This window comes from Hordeum vulgare, chromosome 7H, assembly GCF_904849725.1.
Source record: "Hordeum vulgare subsp. vulgare chromosome 7H, MorexV3_pseudomolecules_assembly, whole genome shotgun sequence".
NCBI classification, from domain to species: domain Eukaryota; kingdom Viridiplantae; phylum Streptophyta; class Magnoliopsida; order Poales; family Poaceae; genus Hordeum; species Hordeum vulgare.
In genome coordinates, this window is record NC_058524.1 from 96,797,057 (window position 1) to 96,817,078 (window position 20,022).

A 20,022-nucleotide genomic window follows, 5' to 3' on the forward strand; every position below is an offset into this window, starting at 1 on the left:
TGACATCTTTTGTCCTACCCTCCCGTGTCAGCGGGGTCCATAAGGAAACTAAGAGATATTAAGGCCTCCTTTTAGTAGACAACTAGAACAAGTCATTAACACATTATGAATACATGAACTCCTCAAACTACGTCAATCACCGGAAAGAATCCCAATTATTGTCACCTTGGGGTATGCGGATCATAACACATAATAGGTGCATACAACTTGCAAGATAGGATCTAAACACTTTCATATTCAGAGAAAACATAATAGGTTCAAATCTGAAATCATGACACTCGGGCACTAGTGACAAGCATTAAGCATAGCACAGTCATAGCAACATCAATCTCAGAACATCAAGCCCCATCAAATTAACTCGATTACATGATCAATCTCATACAAAACCCATGAGCGTCCATCATGCCTACAAAGGAATTACTCACTCATAGTATTGAGCATCATGAAATTGTTGATGGAGAAGGGTTGGTGATGATGACAGTGACGAATGCCCCTCTATGGAGCCCCAAACGGACTCTAGCTCAGCCCCCCGTGGAAGAACAGGATGTGGCGTTGGATTTGTCTCATAAAACATGATGAAATATTCTCTCCTATTCTTTTCTCCCAAGGTATGAATTTATAGTACCGGAACTAGGGTCACGGGTGCCACGTGGGCCCCACAAGCCATCACGACACGCCCTATTGGCTTGTGGCCCACAAACAACCGCCCATTTGGCGGTTCTTTGCTCCACAATTGATTATACATACTAGTAAAAATTTATGAAAAGTTTCGTCCAATTGTGAGAACTTTTATTTATACATAAAAATAGAACCAAGGTAGTTCTGCTGAAAATAGCATCAGTCCAGGTTAGTTCCATTCAAATCATGCAAATTAGAGTCCAAAACAAGAGCAAAAGTGTTTGGAAAAGTAGATACTTTTGAGATGTATCAACTCCCCCAAGCTTAACTCGTTGCTTGTCCTCAAGCAATTTAGTTGATAAACTAAAAGTGATAAAGAAAACTTTTACAAACTCTTTTGTTCTCGTTGTTATACATATGCTTAGCTAGTGTACAGGTTTTCAGCATAGATCATAAGTAAAAAAATATCCATGATAGCAATTAAACATCATATTCACTCATGGCAATACATAATCAACTAGCAAGCAATAATAAGATATCTCACAGGCCAACAATTTGTCAAAACAATTATGATATAGTATGATGGCATGGTATTTCGCTAGCCCTTTCTGAGACCGCAAAACATAAATGGAGAGCACCTCTGACATTCAAGCAGCGACTAAACATGATGGTTCAGGGTAGGACATATCCAATCATTCTCACCTCCAACATTAACTAGACTCAATGCATAAGAATGATAATATTGTCGTCAGATCTGGTGCTTTTAATAAGATGATGATGACTCAAGAGTAAAAATAAAATAGCATGAAAGTAAATAGAAAGGCCCTCCGCACAGGGAAGCATTGATTTGTAGAGGTGCCAGAGCTCAAAGTTTAAAACAGATATGAATTGTAATTTTGGCTGGTGTGCTTTTCCTGTCAACGTTACGATAGAGTTTTCGATATCTTCAATTCTAAACTCATTATTGGTGGTTTCCAAACGGAATTGTAAAGTTTACTCCTTTCCACCATCCATACACAAACCATGGCTAACTGAATCCACGGGTGCCTGCCAACATATCAATTGTCCCAGGAGTTTTATTTAATTTATTTTGATTATGCAGGATTGGGCATCCCTTTTACCAGCCACTCTCGTGCAATGACAAGCGAATAAACGCCTATCTTGAGAATAACCCACTTAGCATGGAAGATATCGACCTCCCCATCGCTCTAGGAGCCATATGGGCAAACAAAACAGATGTTTATTGGAATATTTAGAGGTGGAACATGCAAATTTATTTGGAACGACAGGGTAATAACACATATAGGTAGGTATGGTGGACTCATTTGTCATAACTTATGTTCGCAAGTTTGTATGTACAAGCAGTATTCCGGCTTAGTATCAGTGAAGGCTAGCAATATTTGAGAAATGATGGGGAACACTAGCATGGGTAGGATATGAACACTTGTACCAAAGAGTTAAAATAGTCATAGTGATGCATTGAGAATAATTAACATTGAACACTAGCATGGGTAGGATATGAACACTCTGAGTTTAAATGTCATGAAGGCTGCATTGTTTTTGAATCAACTACATGTTTGCACATGTGCCAAGTCAAGCCACTCGAATTACTCAAAGGGAAATACCATACTACCATAACACATCATAACCATTTTAATGCATGTTGAAACATAAGATAAATCATTATCCACTCCTAGCTATTTAAGCATGGCAGGAGAAATTATAATCTCTAATTGTCATCAGAAACATGTTTACTCATGATATAATGAATCAAAATTGAATGAGCTAAACATATTTACAAAAACAGAGAGCAAGAAAAGTTCACACCGGCTTCCTTTACCACGGTCACTTCATTAAATATCGTCATTATTGCATTTCACTTGCATAATCGAATGATGTGATAATAAATATAGTGAAGGTGTGCCTTGGACTAAGATGGAATCTCTGAAACAATTTAGACAAAAGAGAAGATGATGTACTATTGGCTCTTTTGTTAGATCAACATTCATGCATATGAGAGCCACTCAACATTTTCATCGTGGTCTTTTACTTTCAACGACTCAAATCAAATAAAAGAAATTCAAAAAACACGTTGAAATATTTTTGGAATTTTTGTTTTTTAAGAAGGAAGCAAATAAAGGAAAAAAAAAGAATGAGAAAAATTATTTATATGAAAAAGCTCCCAACATGCAATGGAAATCCTTTTGGGTTCTCTTTTACTACTACAAACTAACTAAACACGAAAGAAAATTCGAAAATAAGTAAGAAATGTTTTTGGGTTTTCCAGGTTTTTCAAACACACAAGAAGAAAGTGGAAAAATAAATCTAACATAGATATACAATGAAAGAGGATGAACACCGACAATTTATATGAAGTGTGTGAGCATGAATATAATGTCAATGAGAAATACTTACTCCCCCAAGCTTAGGATTTTGGCCTAGCTTTGTGGTGACCACTGATGGTCTGGATAATAGTTGAAGTGGTAGCTCGTGGAGGCATTTCGCGCTGCCTACTCAGCCAGGCAAATGACCTCCACTGCAGCATTGTACTCTTGCACCTCGCTCTCAAGAACATAGTATATCTGTCTATTTTTAAAATCAAGGAGAGGAGGCGCATGCAACGTAACAAAAACAAGTTTATATTTATAAAATGTTATGTTGTACTCATAACCCGTGGCACTATCCATAATAAAGTCATGACAACACATGGATTCAAAATCTAAATACCTCTCACGCAACATAGGGTCATTAGGTTGATGTGAGACCCCTAGTTTTGCAGCTACGCACGAGGCAAAGATCCCTCCATACAAGTCACCATTACCCGTTTTAAGGTGCAGCCTCCACGCAACAATTGCACCGAGCTTATAATGTTTCTCACCAGTCACTATAGTGTGAATAAGGCTCAAGTCAGGACTACACAGTGCACTGCAATCCTTCTTTCCTACTACACATTTCTCATTAAATAATGCAAAGTAGAGAATAGAGGGAAAATGAATACTTTTTATTCTAGCTTGTGTTGATCCTTTATCCTCTCCAACGTGAAGGCTCACAAGAAACATATTATAATCTATTTTTTGTGGTTTTTATAGCGAGCTCCAATATGGGAGTTTACATGCGTCACTGAATTCCTCTAGAGTCATACTAAAAGATTTATCATAGAGATTAAACAACACTCTAGAAGTATGGGGTGATATCGGAATCCATGCATGAATGAACGGATAAAATCGTAGCATTGGACACAATTATCTGCAAGGAAGTCGGTGAGGCCAGTATTATAAATGTACTGATCGAACTCTTCTTTAATGCCGGCATCTCTCATGAACTCTTCGCATGGCCAACGACATGATTTAGCATCAGCCATGACTATCAAGCTCGTCCGGGGTTCGATATAAGCTTGTCGTACCGAGCCTCGCTCGACAATTCTCCCAAAGAACGCCTTCTTGAAAAACTCCTAAAGAAAATCATCTTCCTATGAACAATTTCCGAAATTTTTGGACAACAAAAGCATGTCAATAAAACTTTGCAAGATTGGTAGCAACTACTCATATAGATGCCTAGAGGCCATATCAAGCATTCCCACTACTAGGAACTCAAAGGATTCAACATGCAAGCTCATTTTCAGTTGTGCCAAGTACAGCAAAATATGCAACATATAAACCACTAAATCAAAAACTAATCGGATGAATGGAGGAGTCGTATACCAAGGAGCAATCGCCCAAAACATTTTTGAAAATGGAGTCCCACACAAAGAGATAAAAAAATTCAGTTTCGGGTGCAAGAACACGAGAGAGAGTGCGTGTATGAATTTTTGTTGGAGGGATGGGATGGCTTGGGATGAAGAGATAAGGCAGGGGTCCTGTGGGCCCCATGAGACATCAAGGCACACCCAGGGTTGGTGGGCGCACCATGTTGGCTTGTGTCACACATTTGCTCCTCCCTCATGTGTTTTCAGCATCAAAAATTCTTAAATATTCTAGAAAAAATCATGTTAAAATTTTGTGGCAATCTGAGACTTTTTATTTTTGGGTCATTTTTAATGCACGGGAAACTCAGAAAACAAAATAATCATGGTATTTTATTTTATTTAACTAAGAATAACAAAGGGTAAGCTAATGGTAGAGAAAGTTGTGCTTACTAAATTCTTCAACCACATGTCTTTCATAATGGATCCATTACTAAGGTTGATCAAGTCTTATTAATAAGTTACCTTATTGGGGATTTGCATATCCCCAACAATAATAATATCATATTTCTTCTTGGCAGTATGAAGAGGAATTTTAAAACCTCCAATGATGACTTTGGCACTAGGCTCAATGAAATTAATATTATTAATCATAGTTTTCTTCTTAAAAAAATGCATAGTATTTTGTTTACCATTGACATGAAAAGTGACCTTGACTTTATTGCAATCAATAACAGCCCCTACAGTGTTTAAAAAGGGTCTACCAAGGATGATCGACATGTTGTCACCGTCGGGCATATCAAGAATAACAAAGTCTGTTAAGATAGTCACATTTACAACCACAACAGGGACATCCTCGCAAATTCCAACAGGTAAAGAAGTGGATTTATCAGTCATTTGCAAGGATATCTCAGTAGGTGTAAGATTATTCAAATCAAGTCGTGTATATATAGAGAAAGGCATAACAGTAACATCGGCTCCTAGATCACATAAAGCAGTTTTAACATAATTTGGTTTAATGGTAGGTATGCCCGGATATCCCAACTTATTAGGTACTCCACCATCAATAGAATAATTAGTTAGCATAGTAGCAATTTCAATTTCAAGTATTTTTCTTTTGTTGGTAATAATACCCTTCATATACTTAGCATACAGGTCTAATCATTTTGGCAAAGTGTTCAAATTCCTCCTTGTCCTTACTCTTAGAAGGCTTACGAGGGAATGTCATGGGTTTTTGAACCCATGGCTCTCTTTCTTTGCCATGTTTTCTAGCAACATAGTCTTTCTTCTCATATTGTTTATTTTTGGGATGTGGGTTATCAAGATCTTCATCACGTGCTATTTCCACACCGTTATCATGTTCTTTATTATTATCTGGCTGAGCATTTAAGTGAATATTATCATCATTATTATTATTGTTCTCATTATCACAAGATATCAAGTATTTCATTTTTTAAGAGGGTGATCATGCAAAGCTCTAAGTAAGTTGAGAAGCCTCCCCCAAGCTCGACGAAGATTCTGTTTTTCAATTTGCACAAAGTTAAATATTTCCTGTAAGGCAGCTTGTTTCTTATGAGCAGGAAAATATTTTTCAGAGAAGTAATAAACCATATCCTGGCGACTACGCACACAACCAGGAGCAAGAGCGAGGAACCATTCCTTAGCATCACCTCTTAGCGAGAAAGGAGAAAACCTTAAGGATATAATAGTAGCGCATATTTTCCTCATGTGTAAACAAAGCAGCAATATCATTCAAGTTAGTGCGATGTCCAATAGTAGTTTCTGTTTCATAACCATGGAAAGGATCAGATTTTACTATAGGGATTAACTCAGGGTCTAAAGATAATTCATAATCCTTATGAGTAATAAATATAGGATAAGTATCAAATTTGGTATCATGTTTTATTTTTCCCATCATATTTTTTTATTTTAGTTTTCATAGTAGTTTCTTCAAATCATCTCTATCATTCCAAGCAAGAAAGTCCCTAGCTACCTCCACATCCATTGTTGGAAATATGCCCTAGAGGCAATAATAAATTTGTTATTATTATATTTCCTTGTTCATAATAATCGTTTATTATCCATGCTAGAATTGTATTGATTGGAAACTCAAATACATGTGTGGATACATAGACAACACACTGTCCCTAGTGAGCCTCTAGTTGACTAGCTCGTTGATCAAAGATGGTCAAGGTTTCCTGGCCATAGACAAGTGTTGTCACTTGATAACAGGATCACATCATTAGGAGAATGATGTGATGGACAAGACTGATACGTCCATTTTGCATCATGCTTTCATGTTGATATTTATTGCTTTTTGGGCTGTTATTACACTTCAAGGTACAATACTTATGCCTTTTCTCTCTTATTTTGCAAGGTTTACATGAAGAGGGAGAATGCCGACAGGTGGAATTCTGGCCTGAAAAAGGAGAAAGTTTGAGATATCTATTCTGCGCAACTCCAAAAGCCGTGAAAATCAACGAGGATTTTTTTGGGATTTATAAAAAATACTGGGCCGAAGAAGTGCCAAAAGGGCGCCAGCAGGTGGCCACAAGCCTGCTAGGCGCGGCCACCCCCCTGGCCGCACCTAGGGGGCTTGTGAGCTCCCTGCTGGCCCACTGGCCCCCCTCTTTTGCTACAAGAAGGGATTCGGTCTGGAAAAAGTCAGGAGGAGGCTTTTCAGAGGATTTGCCGCCGCCACGAGGCAGAACTTGAGCAGAACCAATCTAGAGCCCCGACAGGACGATCCTGCCGGGGAAACTTCCCTCCCGGAGGGGGAAATCGTCGCCATCGTCATCACCAACACTCCTCTCATCGGAGGGGACTTGTCACCATCAACATCTTCATCAAAACCATCTCATCTCCAAACCCTAGTTCATCTCTTGTAACCAATCTCCGTCTCTCGACTCCGATTGGTACTTGTAAGGCTGCTAGTAGTGTTAATTACTCTTTGTAGTTGATGCTAGTTGGATTACTTGGTGGAAGAGTTTATGTTCAGATCTTTGATGCTACTCATTACCTCTCTGGTCATGAATATGACTATGCTTTGTGAGTAGTTACTTTTGTTCCCGAGGACATGGGATAAGTATTGCTATAAGTAGTCATGTGAATTTGGTATTCGTTCGATATTTTGATGTGTTGTATGTTGTCTTTCCTCTAGTGGTGTTATGTGAACGTCAACTACATAACACTTCACCATTATTTGGTCCTAGAGGAAGGCATTGGGAAGTAGTCGGTAGATGATGGGTTGCTAGAGTGACAGAAGCTTAAACCCTAGTTTATTCGTTGCTTCGCAAGGGGCTGATTTGGATCCACTAGTTTAATGCTATGGTTAGACTTTGTCTTAATTCTTCTTTCGTAGTTGTGGATGCTTGCGAGAGGGGTTAATCATAAGTTGGATGCTTGTCCAAGTAAGGGCAGTACCCAAGCGTCGGTCCACCCACATATCAAACTATCAAAGTAACGAACACGAATCATATGAACATGATGAAAACAAGCTTGACAGAAATTCCCATGTGTCCTCGGGAGCGTTTTTCCTCCTATAAGACTTTGAACAGGCTTGTCCCTTGCTACAAAAGGGATTGGGCCACTTTGCTGCACCGTTGCTACTTTTGTTACTTGCTACTTGCTATGAATCATCTCACCACACAACTACTTGTTACCGATAATTTCAGTGGTTGCAGATATTACCTTGCTGAAAACCACTTGTCAGATCCTTCTGCTCCTCGTTGGGTTCGACACTCTTACTTATCGAAAGGACTACAATAGATCCCCTATACTTGTGGGTCATCAAAGACCCAAACTATAAATGTTGCATATGATCGTGTCAGTTTGTTGCTACTGTTTTCTGCATGTCAATGTATTTGTTCCTATGACCATGAGATCATGCAACTCCCAGACACCGGAGGAATACCTTGTGTGTATCAAACGTCGCAACGTTACTGGGTGACTATAACGGTTCTCTACATGTATCTCCAAAGGTGTATGTTGGGTTGGCATGGACCAAGACTGGGATTTGTCACTCCGTGTGACGGAGAGGTACCTCGGGGCCCATTCGGTAATACAACATCACAATAAGCCTTGCAAGCAATGTGACTAAGGAGTTAGTCACATGATCTTGTATTATGAAACGAGTAAAGAGACTTGTTGGTAACAAGATTGAACTAGGTATAGAGATACCGACTATCGAATCTCGGGCAAGTAACATACCGAAGGACAAAGGGAACTGCATACGAGATTAACTGAATCTTTGACATAGATGTTTAACTGATAGAGATATTAGTAGAATATGTAGGATCCAATATGGACATCCGGTTCCGCTATTGGTTATTGACCGGGGAGTGTCTCAGGTCATGTCTACATAGTTCTCGAACCAGCAGGGTCTGCACACTTAAGGTTCGGTGACGTTTCGGTATTATTGAGTTATGTGTGTTTGGTAACCGAAAGTTGTTCAGAGTTCCGAATGAGACCCCGGACATCACGAGGAGCTCCGGAATGGTCCGTAAGTAAAGATTGATATATAGGAAAGTGGGTTTTGAACTCCGGAAAAGTTTCGGGCATTTCTGGCACTGTGCCGGGAGTGACGAATGGGCTCCGGGAGTCCACCAGGTGGGCCCACCCACCCCAAAGGGTCTCATGGGCTGTGGGAGGACGTGGACCAGCCCTTAGTGGGCTGGAAAAAGCCTCCACTAAAGCCCAAGGCGGATTGGAGGTGGTAAGGAAAGAAACCCAAAGGTGAAAAAGGTGGAAAGGGTTTCCAAGTGGAGAGGAGGAATCCTACTCCTAGTAGGATTGGAGTAGGACTCCTCCACCTCCAATTTCGGCCAAACCTTGAGGGTTTGAGACTGACTCCTCCCCTGCCTCCCTCCTATATATACTAGAGGTTTTAGAGGTGAGGGCTAATCCTAATTGCCACGTGCTCCCTCTACTTCTCGCTAGATCTGTTTCTCCTCTAGCCTAGTTTGGCGGTGCTTAGGCGAAGCCCTGCTGGACTAGATCTACCACCACTACCACCACGCTGCCGTGCTGGAGAACACATCTACCTCTCCGCCCCTCTTGCTGGGTCAAGAAGGCGGGGATCGTCATCGAGCTGTACGTGTGCTGAACGCGGAGGTGTCGTCCGTTTGACACTAGACCGTGATGGGATCGCGGGACGGATCGTGATGAGATCGCGGGACGGGCTGCGATTTGGATCGCGAATATGTTCCACTACATCAACCGCGTTATATACGCTTTCGCTTAGCGATCTACAAGGGTATGTGGATCCAATCTCCCTCTCGTAGATGATCATCACCATGATAGGTCTTCGTGTGCGTAGGAATTTTTTTGTTTCCCATGCAACGTTCCCCAACATCCATAACGCAACCTTCATGTACATAAGGCAATTCATATCTATTAGGAGATTGATGTATAATAGGTGATTCAAAATCTTCATTAGTTTCAACATTTTCAAGTTCTCTAGCTTTAGAGATATGAGCATCAAGTAATTCATTCGGTGGCATAGTTTCAATTTCATCAAGTGTAGCAGTAGTAGTTTCATTAATTTCGGAAGAAGCATCATCAAGTTCAGGCGATATATTAGAACGAGCAATATGCGGTGGTGTTAAAAGCTCATTCAAAATAGTAGGTGAATCAAAAGCAGAGCTACAATACGGTCCTTATTCCTCATCACTTGGCAAATTTTCATGTTGTTTGTTGCGGTAGATCCATTTGGTGCCTATGATGTTGTGCTTGCGAGAATTAGGCCGCTTGACAAGCTCCCACACATTGTTGAGCTCGAATTGATGCAATTCCTCTTGCATAGCTTGAATCCACTCAGGCTCAATAGATGCTTCATCAACTTTGGTGGGCTCTATGATAGAGACAAAAGCAAAGTGCCCACAAAAGTTATACAAATGTGAAGCTTTCGAGGGAGTGAGATGACCTGGTGCATTTATGTCAATCTGCACTTCATTTGCCACTCTTTGATTAGCAGTTTGACAACTTTGTTGGGGCTGAACATTATCTTTAGCACCATTTTCCTTATTTTCTTCATTTTCAGGAATGTCTTCATGATTTGGGATGACCACTTCCACATCATCATTTTTCTCAACGAGGATGATTTTGGCATTGAATTTGATAGATTACTCACGAGGCATTTCATCAAGCACATATTGCATGTGCTTTCTTTGCGAGCCATTAGTTTCATCGAACCACAATTCTACAGTTTCAACAACCTTGTTGTGGTATGAGTTATAGGCTTTATAGGTATGCGAGTATTTTCCGTAACCAAGCATAAAACCTTCGTGTGCTTTTGGTGCAAATATGTAATTGTGATGAGGTTCTCTAATCAAACATTTATCACTAAAAAGTTTGAAATAACTCACATTGGGTTTCTTGTGAGTGAGGAGCTCATATGAAGTTCTCTTAAGGAATTTGTGAAGATATAGCCGTTGATGATCTAGCAAGAAATATCAATTGCTTCACGCCAAAAATGACGAGGAGTCTTGTATTCATCAAGCATGGTGTAAGCCATCTCAATGAGTGTATCGTTCTTGTGCTCGACAATGCGAGTGTGCTGAGGAGTATAGGAGGGAGAGAACTCACGAGTAATTCCAAGTTCATCAAGATAATCATCAAGTCGCGTGTTCTTAAGCTTGGCCCCATTGTCACTCCTCATATGCTTGATAATCATCAAGTCGCGTGTTCTTAATAGGTGGGAGCAAAGTCATCTTCGCAATAATCAATGTTTTTGATGTGGTCACTTTCTTCAAGGTCGAATATGGATTTCCTGACGAATGTGGTAGCAAGAGAAAGGCTCGCCACACCCGAGTATGACTCCTCCTGAGATTCAGTATCAACACATTCCTCAGCAGAGTCCATTTCCTTGCCAATGAGTGCACGAGCTCTGTTGGAGGTGCTCTTCTTGTAGGATGAAGACTTTGAAGAGGACCTTGAATATTTTTTCTTCTTCTTGTCGTTAGAATTGTCATCCTTGTACTTCTTCTTCTCCTTTGATTCCTTTTCCCAAAGAGGGAAATCAACAATGTAGATTCCAGACTTCTTACATTTGTGGCAAGTTCTCTTCTTGTAGTCACGTGATGAAGATTATGATCTCTTCACATCATTTCTTGACGTTTTTTCAACCGACCTCTTTTGGAGTGCTTCTGAAATTTCCTCATGAGCATTGTGAGCTTACGACCAATTTCATCAGGATCACCAAGGCCGCTGTCAGATTCTTTAGATGAGGAAATTACTTTTGCCTTCAATGCACGAGATCTTCCATAACCTGGTCCATAGAGATCTCTCTTCTCAGATTGCAGGAATTCATGAGTATTGTGACTCTCAAGAATGTTAGGAGGATCCAATGACTTGTAACCACCATGCTCTTGGATCATCAAGGATAGTGTGTCAAATGAGAAATAAAGAGATCCCAACAGTTTCTTATCCACCTCATAGTCGGTGATGTCAGTGGAACCAAGAGCTTGAAGCCCATTGGAGATATCAGTGAGGTGATCGAAGGTTTGATGAACATTTTCGTTGTCGAGTCTTCTGAACCAGTTGGAGAGATTGCGAAGAACATCAACTCGAGAGTCACGTTGAGTTGACACCCCCTTGTTGACTTTGGATAGCCTGTCCCAAATAAGATTCGTAGTTTCCAAAGCACTCACTCTACCATACAGTCCTTTGCTCAGGTGGCCACATATGATGTTCTTTCCTTGAGAGTCAAGTTGATTGAATATCTTCACATCGGCAACATTGACGCTTGGTCCCATGGGTGGAGTGCCATTCTCAATGATATACCAGAGATCGTTGTCAATTTCCTCAAGATGCATGCGCATCTCGTTATTCCAGTAGGAGTAGTCCATGCCTTCAAAGACCGTACATTCACTAGGTGGTTAAAACAAAATCACACCAAAAAAAGGAGTAGCTTGCTTCGATAGCAATTGAAAGTGTGTTATATCAACCAGAGAGGGGTGATTGGGCGACCTTTACAAATTCTTCTCCGGGGAATTACTTCGTGAAGAAATACACAGTGACGGAATACTATGCAACAGAGAAATTACTCAAGTGTATGATAAACATGGTAACAACACAGTCGTCATGAAAAAATAGGGCATACATGAGGTACAAGTAGCATGTGATAAGGATAAGCAGGTGGAAGGTAAAGTGACTACAGAATTTGGATTGAGGAAATTGAGAAAGTCTTTACTCAAAGTCTTCAAACAGAGGGAGTAATTTCATCAAGATGTCAATGGGGCGATACAAGGGTTGAATACATAGAACCAGTTGCTCGGTGAAGACAAAGGAATTTTTCTACTAGTTCCAACTGTTGTGACAGTTACGTCTGGTTAGAGCGGCGTGGAATTCAAACCAGAGGACACTAAGTTCTCACAGTATTCTCCTTGAGGTAAAGTCACTTAGAATCTACTCAATCACTCATGGCATGTCTTCAAGGTAGACTTCGAAACCTTCACATACTTGGTCACCCCACAATCCACAATTACTCTTGGATGCTCTAAAGCATGACGCCTAACCCTGTGGAAGATACACAGTTTTTAAAGGTAAAAGGTGCCCGTTCCACACAAGACAATTTCTTCAGTAATGCTCAATCACTTTGAGGCTTTGGGTGTATGGGTTTTTGCTCTCTTGGGATTTACTCAAAATCTTCATAAGAAGGCTTGCTCTAGATGACACTTGTTAATCACTCCCCGATGTAGCCAACCAACTTATGGTTGTGGGGGCCGCTATTTATAGGCAGGGGCAACCCGACATGACAAGAAATAAATGCCCCTTCAGGCATGACTGTTGTCAGGATAAGGCTCCACTTGACAGCTAGCACACAGTGGAGCAACAGTCGCAAATTTGAACTAACAAATTCCCGAGGGCTATCAATTTCCCCACGGTATGCAATTCACATTGGCGAAATCCTAACTCCCGAGTCACACCAATTTCCCCAACGACTAGAAGAACTTCATCTCTGTCACTAAAGAACTCGACTGCACTGTAAGAGATTTCCAAAGTATTCACTCAAAAAAATAGACAAGTGTATGTTTTGAGAAGAGCATCAGTTGGAAATATGCCTATGTATTACTTCAACCCCCTTTAACAGTACAATGTTATGACTCAATAAGAAGAAAAATAAACCATAAAAACAAAGTCTTAAAGCTTCAAAATCCTCATTTCAATTTCTTCAAAGGTCACACCAACTACTTCACTTCAATTTCTTCATGAAGAGCACCAAAGTCTTCACTTGAAGAAATACATTTTTAGGGCTCATGTTTCGTCGATTAAACCAAACTCTTCACGGACTATAATACATGTGTACACTGACAAACACATTAGTCCCTTAACCCATTTGTCTTTCGTACTCCAAAACCACTAAGGAGGCACTATATACACTTACACTTTCACTCGCTGTAGCTCTAATGTATGCGAACAAGCACGGGTAGCGATGACATCCAGTCTACCCATGTCTTGTTAGGTGGAATGATAGAGTAGGACTTGATACATTTTTTGCTCAATTCCAATCATTGCTTTGCATATATCATTCCAATTAGTTGCATATATAAATTATTTTATTTCAAATCATAATAATTTTAGGAGAACATACTGTCGAACATAATCAAGAATAATCAAGATCCGACCCTAATGGACAATGAGTTTGGGGATCCAAATAGTGTTACGTTTCAAGTTGGCAGAATATTAAACCCCTATCCCAACAAGAAAAAGAAAGCAAAGGTGCCCAAGGCAACATGTACGACATTCACAACTTTTAAGGATATCTTATTTGTTAAATCCTTGTTGGCGACAACTTTGGACCCAATATGTGGTACCAAGCAAAAGGGTACCTAATGGGTTTCGGGAGAAGAACCACAAACATTATCCTGAACACCGCATTCCATCGTGTCCACCCGCAATGTATCATCTCTGCAGTATCGATGAGGGATCATTCAAAGGGAATTGAACAAGTACGTCCGATACTATGGAAAAGTCCTTGACCACGCTCAAAGTGGAATGGGAGTGGCAACACACTACCTTTTTGCCATCATTTTAGTTGCTAGTTCTTTTGTCATCATTTCAGTTGCTTATTTTTTTTTATTGTATTCTCATTGTTACACACAAGTTGTTTGCTAGACAGTTGTGGTGGCAACTATGTATCAAGAAACAAAGAGGAAGTCATTTGGTTCTAGCCATTGTTGGGTGCTATTGAATGGCAAAGCAAAGTGAACACAACTTCTAGAAGATCTCAAGGCCGACTTGAGGAATGATGATGAGTCAAGCTCCCACCAATCAACCGGGTTGGACGCCGAAGAGGACGATGCTTCAGGGGAGAATGAAAGAGCTACCATGCCAAAGAATAATCGGCAAGTGACGGGAAACAAGTGGGAGAAGGCGAGGGCCTTTCGTGATGTAGAGGCGACAAAAATGTCATCCACATGGATGGGATTTTTTTCTATAAAGAAAAACAAGAAAGAGAAGAGTTACAAGCTCATGTTGAATGTATAAAAGGAAAAGATGGATTAATACAACAGAGGGTGAGCAAGAAATTGTAAATTGAGAGGGTGAAGATCGAGTCAGAGAAGAGAACGGTGGCATTCTAGCTCGAGAAGGCGTGTAAATTTGAAGAGACAAGCTTGAGAAGGAGAGGTTGCTACTTGCATGAATACGAGGATATACATTTAAGGTGTGTGTGGCTGTGTGACAGCCAAAAGAAAGGGCGAAAGGCTGTCGGACGCCGCCCGTGTACGCGCTCGCGGGCATATAGGATGGGCTGTAGATGTTATTGCGCGCCTCTCGTTGGACTGATGCATATACCCTGGACGCGAACAAGCCCGTCGTCGCCGCCGCCCACCCGATCGACGGTGCACCGCAACCGCGCGGAAACCGGCTCTCCATCCAATCATTTTCTCGGCGTTGGTCCATACGCATCCGTAGCTAGCTGTGCGTGTCCGTACCAAGGACCACCGTGCGGCGCCGCTACGTGCGTGAATGCACGTCGATCGCGCACCGCAACGTACCGCTGCCGCCCGCCGCCACGACCGAGTCGGTGGATCCGTGGCATGCGCGTGTCGAGCCTGTCCTCATAGCACTGGCCGGCCGGCCCGATCGATGCCGTACGCGCTGGCATGCATGCGCGCCGTTCAGCGGCGCGGCGGCATACGAGCAGTGCGCCGACCGTAGGCGCAGTGCAGCGCTTGTGGACGCGGCCCTAGAGGAGCGCCGTGAATGCCGCACAGTGGTGGGGGCTGTTTCACGATGATCAGGAACGCAGTGGTTGGTTAACGGGGTAACTGCAACAGCTCGGTCGCGGACCCGATCCAGCTCGCGCTCTGGCGCTGCCGATCGCGTTGCGTGGGCAGGCTATTTGTGACGCCACCGCGATCCGATCACGCGACCCGCACGACGACGGCGACGACACGCCGTGCGGCTTCGAGCACGTACGAAGGTTGTAGTCAACTCTCTTGGTACCTGGAAGCTCACGCGGAATGCCAGCGGACACGACAGTACGCGCGCGCGCGCGCGCGCGCTCTGCGTGCTCGCCGGCCGGCCTCGGCTCACCTGCAGCGGATCGAGACGGCAGCACGCTACGCACGCGCCACTCACGCCTCGACAGAACGCTCCTGCCGAATCATAAGCTGCGAGCCGACCCCCTCCCCCGGCAATGGCAATCGCAGTCAGGTGATGATGGCGGCGTGGGGCCCCGGCGCGCTGCCGCAGATTAGCTTGTTCCCGGCCGGGACCAACGACCAATCCACGTCCGGCGATCCTGATTGACTGAATCTGAAACAGCTTCAATACATACCCCCCTCCTCCGCGCCCCCACACCCACCCTCTGAGCCCTCTACAGTCTCGGCGCCAGCCGGCCAGCCAGCCGCGGCGGCCGCCGTCGACAGCGCCGCGGGATCCGTTAGTGGCAGGGAGGAACCGGACAGCAGCGCCGCTGTTGCTTGCCTGCATTTCCTCGCTCAAGGCCGGCGCACAACAATCATTCGATCGCTCCCGTGTCCTCTTCTCGCACTGATGATTGTGTTGTACCACACTGTTGCCGCCGGGACGGTGGGGCACGCCCGCCTCTGCTCTGCTCAGCTCTGCTGCCGCTTCAACGGCTCATGAACCCACAATAGTTCTCCGCAGAAGGGCGAAGACCGGCGGCCTCGGATTTCTCTCCATGCATAAAGCTCCATGCTGCCCATGGCACTGTGCTCAGTTGAGTTATGACGTATGACCGCGCCTCCGTCAAAAACTTGGGAGAATTTTCACCCGATCCCGAGCACAAGAACCAAAGATAGTAGTAGGATCCATGGCACCGTACGCGCCTAGCTGAGCTCAACAAGTTGAGATTGGTCGTATCGGACGCGCATTAGTTGGCCGGAGAGGAGGCACCTGGGCCCCGGCGGGAAAGGAGCAGTCAAACGAACGCGCTCGCATGGAATCGCGACGCGGAAGGGGGAACGGAAGGACGGTTGTCCGATTGGGGCACGCCGGCCATTGCCGTGTCCTTTGCTTCCTCAGGTGTCATGCATGCATCTCAATCTCATCTCATAACAAGCATGTGTAAATGCGATGGACAAAGCCAAAGCCAATCATGCATGCACACCGCTACTTCGTAGCTGTTACATTGTACTCTATACGTACTACGTCCAGATCAAGTCCAAGTCCAAGTCGTCCAACGATATACTAGTAATCAGCAGCGTGAGGCACGGACAGACACTGTGCCAATGATTTGGGGTTAAGCAGTCCGTCCATGGTTTTGGCGTGGGTGGGATGGAACGATGGGTGGTCGTGGGAATAATATCATGGATTAATTAATTGATTTTACACTAGCTATTGAAGAAGCCATCGTGAGGAGAAGGACAACGACGATGACGGCGGCCGGCCTAGAACCCGGCATCGCTGGGATTGCCGCCCGCGTCGAGGAAGTAGGACGACATGGGAGTGGCGGCGGCGGCGGCGGCGCTCGTGCTCGTGCTCTCGCCGCCGTTGCTCGGCATGGATGACATGTCCATCGCGTGGCAGTGGGCGTAGCCCTCCGCCTCCTCCTCCTCCTTGGCCGCGGCGTCCGAGGGCGGCGCCACGCCCGGCATGGACCCCGGCGGCTGCGGGGGTGCCGGCACCACGGACGGCAGCTTGGAGAGCAGCGCCTCGAGGCTGCTCATGGACGGCATGATGTGCATGGGCGCCGGCCCGGGGGCGTAGGGGTCGACGTACATGTCCGGCGGCGGCATGATGCCCGGCCAGGCCGCGGCGCCCACGTCCGCCACCGGGAACACGCCGGCCGACGACGGGTGCGGCAGCAGCACCCCCGGGATGCTCTCCAGGTACCCGAACTTGCGGCGCAGCGTCACCACGTAGCTCAGGTCCTCCGCCACCTGCATGACAACGATCGATCGATGAAACAAACAAGCAGCCCCGGAGCTAGCAGCATCACATCATCATTACACAACCACTCACTCACTCACTCACTCGTGCAACCAAATACTATCAATTAAAGCCACTGCTGCTACCACTAGTGGCGCTGCACGGTCGCGCGTGCGCCACATGTTGGCTTCCGTTCTCGGGGGAGAATCCATTAAAGCTCGGTAGAATAAGACCGGCGAGCACGCAGTGGGCTATAAACACACGGGCTAATCCAGGGGGCGCACCTTTTTCATGGAGCCGAGCTGCACGACGCCCTCCCTGACGGCGATCAGCGCGATGGTCTGCACGCGCCACAGAGGAGAGGAGAATTAGAGAAAGAAATGGGAAAAGAAAAGAAAGAAACTAGTGATGCTACGCTGCCATGGCAGCTTTCAGCTTTGAGCTTTCAGCTCGTCTAGCAGACTGCATGCGGCGCGGCGAACGATGCGGCAGCAGCAGCAGCAGCAGAGGGTGATGGAGCAGGCAGAGAGCTTTTGATCAAAAGGCCGGCGGCGATTGCGATTTGTCAAGGCGTACCTGGATTCCAGACTGGAACTGAGCCTCCCATGTCCTCGGTTGCTGCACCGGGTCAATAATTTCATGGAGGATGGTTAGTTAAGGTTAAGCAGGCGATGGCACAGTAAGCTCGAGGCTAATGTTTTGGGGCCGGAGGAGCAGCTTACGGAGTCGGCGGGGTTGTTCCAGGAGGAGATGAGGCTGATCTCCTGCTCCGGGGGCTCCTTGAAGATCCACTTGTGGCTGTGGTCCGCCGCCACTTTCCCTATCAACCTGCAGGCGGCGACCAAGAACAGAGATGCAGCCTGGTTACTTAACTTAACCATTAGTCAGCAGCACCGGTGACCGGCCGATCGATCACCTGCTTAGCTACCTAATCCGATCATAAGCCAGTTAATCTTGGGCAGTAGTAGAAGTATAGCAGGAGTACTGACCCTTCGCCGTAGTTGTAGATGTCGTGGGACATCTTGAAGAAGAGCTCAGGCTGCAGGCCCAGGCCCAGGCCCTGCTTCGCCTCCTGCGCGGCAGCCTCGCAGTCCGCGTACGCAGCCGCCGCTGCAGCTGCGGCGGCCCCTGCCCCCTCTTGGCCGCAGGCGGCTGCAGAGGTGGTGGCCGCGAAGTTGCAGAATCCGTCCTCCCACGCCAGGATCCTGGGTGCAAGAAACCAAAACCCCGACACAGTAAGTCCCAGACCAGGCGACGGTAAAAAAGACTTGAAGTGTTTGCCTCGCGCGCGTACCAGTTCCTCCTGTTTCCCCTGGTCCTGTCATACGCCACACCTGGGAGATCCCATCTGGTAAAACCGACGGAGCCAGCAAAGGGATTAGCAATCGTCAAAGAGGGCGCAGTGCGGCGTTAGGAGATTGATCGACGGGCGGCGGCCATGGTGTGTTTACGGGCGCGTGATGAAGATGATGGATGGAAGAAAGGGGCGGAGGCAGGGGCTCACTTGGGGGGAGGGTAGTTCCGGGGGAGGATGCGCCAGAAGACGGCGTAGACCCACTGCGAGGCGTCGCTGGTGCAGAGGCTCCGGAGCGTGTGCTGCAGCAGGTGCGTCACGGCCACCGGGCTCAGCTGCTCCTCCATTGCCGCCGCCGCCGCCGGAGATGGAGAAGCCGGGCTGATTCAGTAGCAGGGAGTGGAGAAGGAGACGCCGATCGAGAATATGGGAGAACTGGCACTGGCTCTAGCTGCTTGCTTAAGCTTGATGCTGGAGCTGGACTCCCTTTCGCGTGTGTGATCTCCCTCTCCGTATGGCTGTGAGCTGAGGCTTGTGAGGCCAGGCCACCATCGAATGAGAGCGCCACACTTGCCCGAAATTTATACCCCCTCTCTCTGTACGTCTCTGTCTCGAGACTCAAGATGATGGGGGGACTGCTTGCTTGGGAGTATAAAGCTGATAAAAAAATATGTATCCTCCCCCCCCCCTCTCTCTCTCTCTCTCTTGTTGTGCCCGGCTTTTCCACATGGTCCACATTTTGGCTCTTATTATTAGTTGTGGGAAGAATGAGAGAAATCATGCTCGTGTTTTCGGTCCTTGGAGCGAGTTGATCCCAACTGTCCCCTTCATGCCCACACGCAAAAAAAATATAGAGGAGGACTGTGCTTCGTACGGCTCCTTGTGGATTAATTGCGATGCTGGGATGGGAATCGCTGAATACTCCACTGGCGCTCATCCTGCCTCGCCCATGCATTGCGTTCCCGGGTTGTCTTTTCTTGCGGTATATACTTGTTCTAGTATCTTTCGCGTTGAGCAAGAGCAAGTGTCACGCACGTCTCCAAACTAATAACGGGACGAGATGAGTTCAGTGCCGCGTGTGCTACCG

At 45.3% G+C, this 20,022-nt stretch overlaps 1 protein-coding gene across 1 annotated transcript; it reads right to left on the reverse strand.

Annotated features, from left to right (window-relative positions):
* Nucleotides 1-16,798: 16,798 nt before the first annotated feature.
* LOC123412369 (protein RICE SALT SENSITIVE 3) lies at nt 16,799-19,562 on the reverse strand. Its single transcript, XM_045105316.1, has 7 exons — nt 19,146-19,562; nt 18,936-18,989; nt 18,631-18,846; nt 18,364-18,469; nt 18,218-18,259; nt 17,926-17,982; nt 16,799-17,652 (listed from the first exon to the last, which is right to left on the reverse strand). Exons 1-7 carry the CDS (start codon nt 19,280-19,282, stop codon nt 17,161-17,163), a joined length of 1,104 nt encoding a protein of 367 aa, XP_044961251.1. The 5' UTR covers nt 19,283-19,562; the 3' UTR covers nt 16,799-17,160.
* Between the last annotated feature and the right edge of the window lie 460 nt (nt 19,563-20,022).

What these genes read in the sequence shown, in the direction of transcription:
- LOC123412369 (XM_045105316.1), bottom strand. Translation starts at nt 19,282, where the DNA reads ATGGAGGAGCAGCTGAGCCCGGTGGCCGTGACGCACCTGCTGCAGCAC. An exon ending in CGGAACTACCCTCCCCCCAA is followed by an intron (nt 18,990 to 19,145) that starts GTGAGCCCCTGC and finishes CGGTTTTACCAG; the next exon opens with ATGGGATCTCCCAGGTGTGG. An exon ending in AGCTCGGCTCCATGAAAAAG is followed by an intron (nt 17,653 to 17,925) that starts GTGCGCCCCCTG and finishes GTTGTCATGCAG; the next exon opens with GTGGCGGAGGACCTGAGCTA.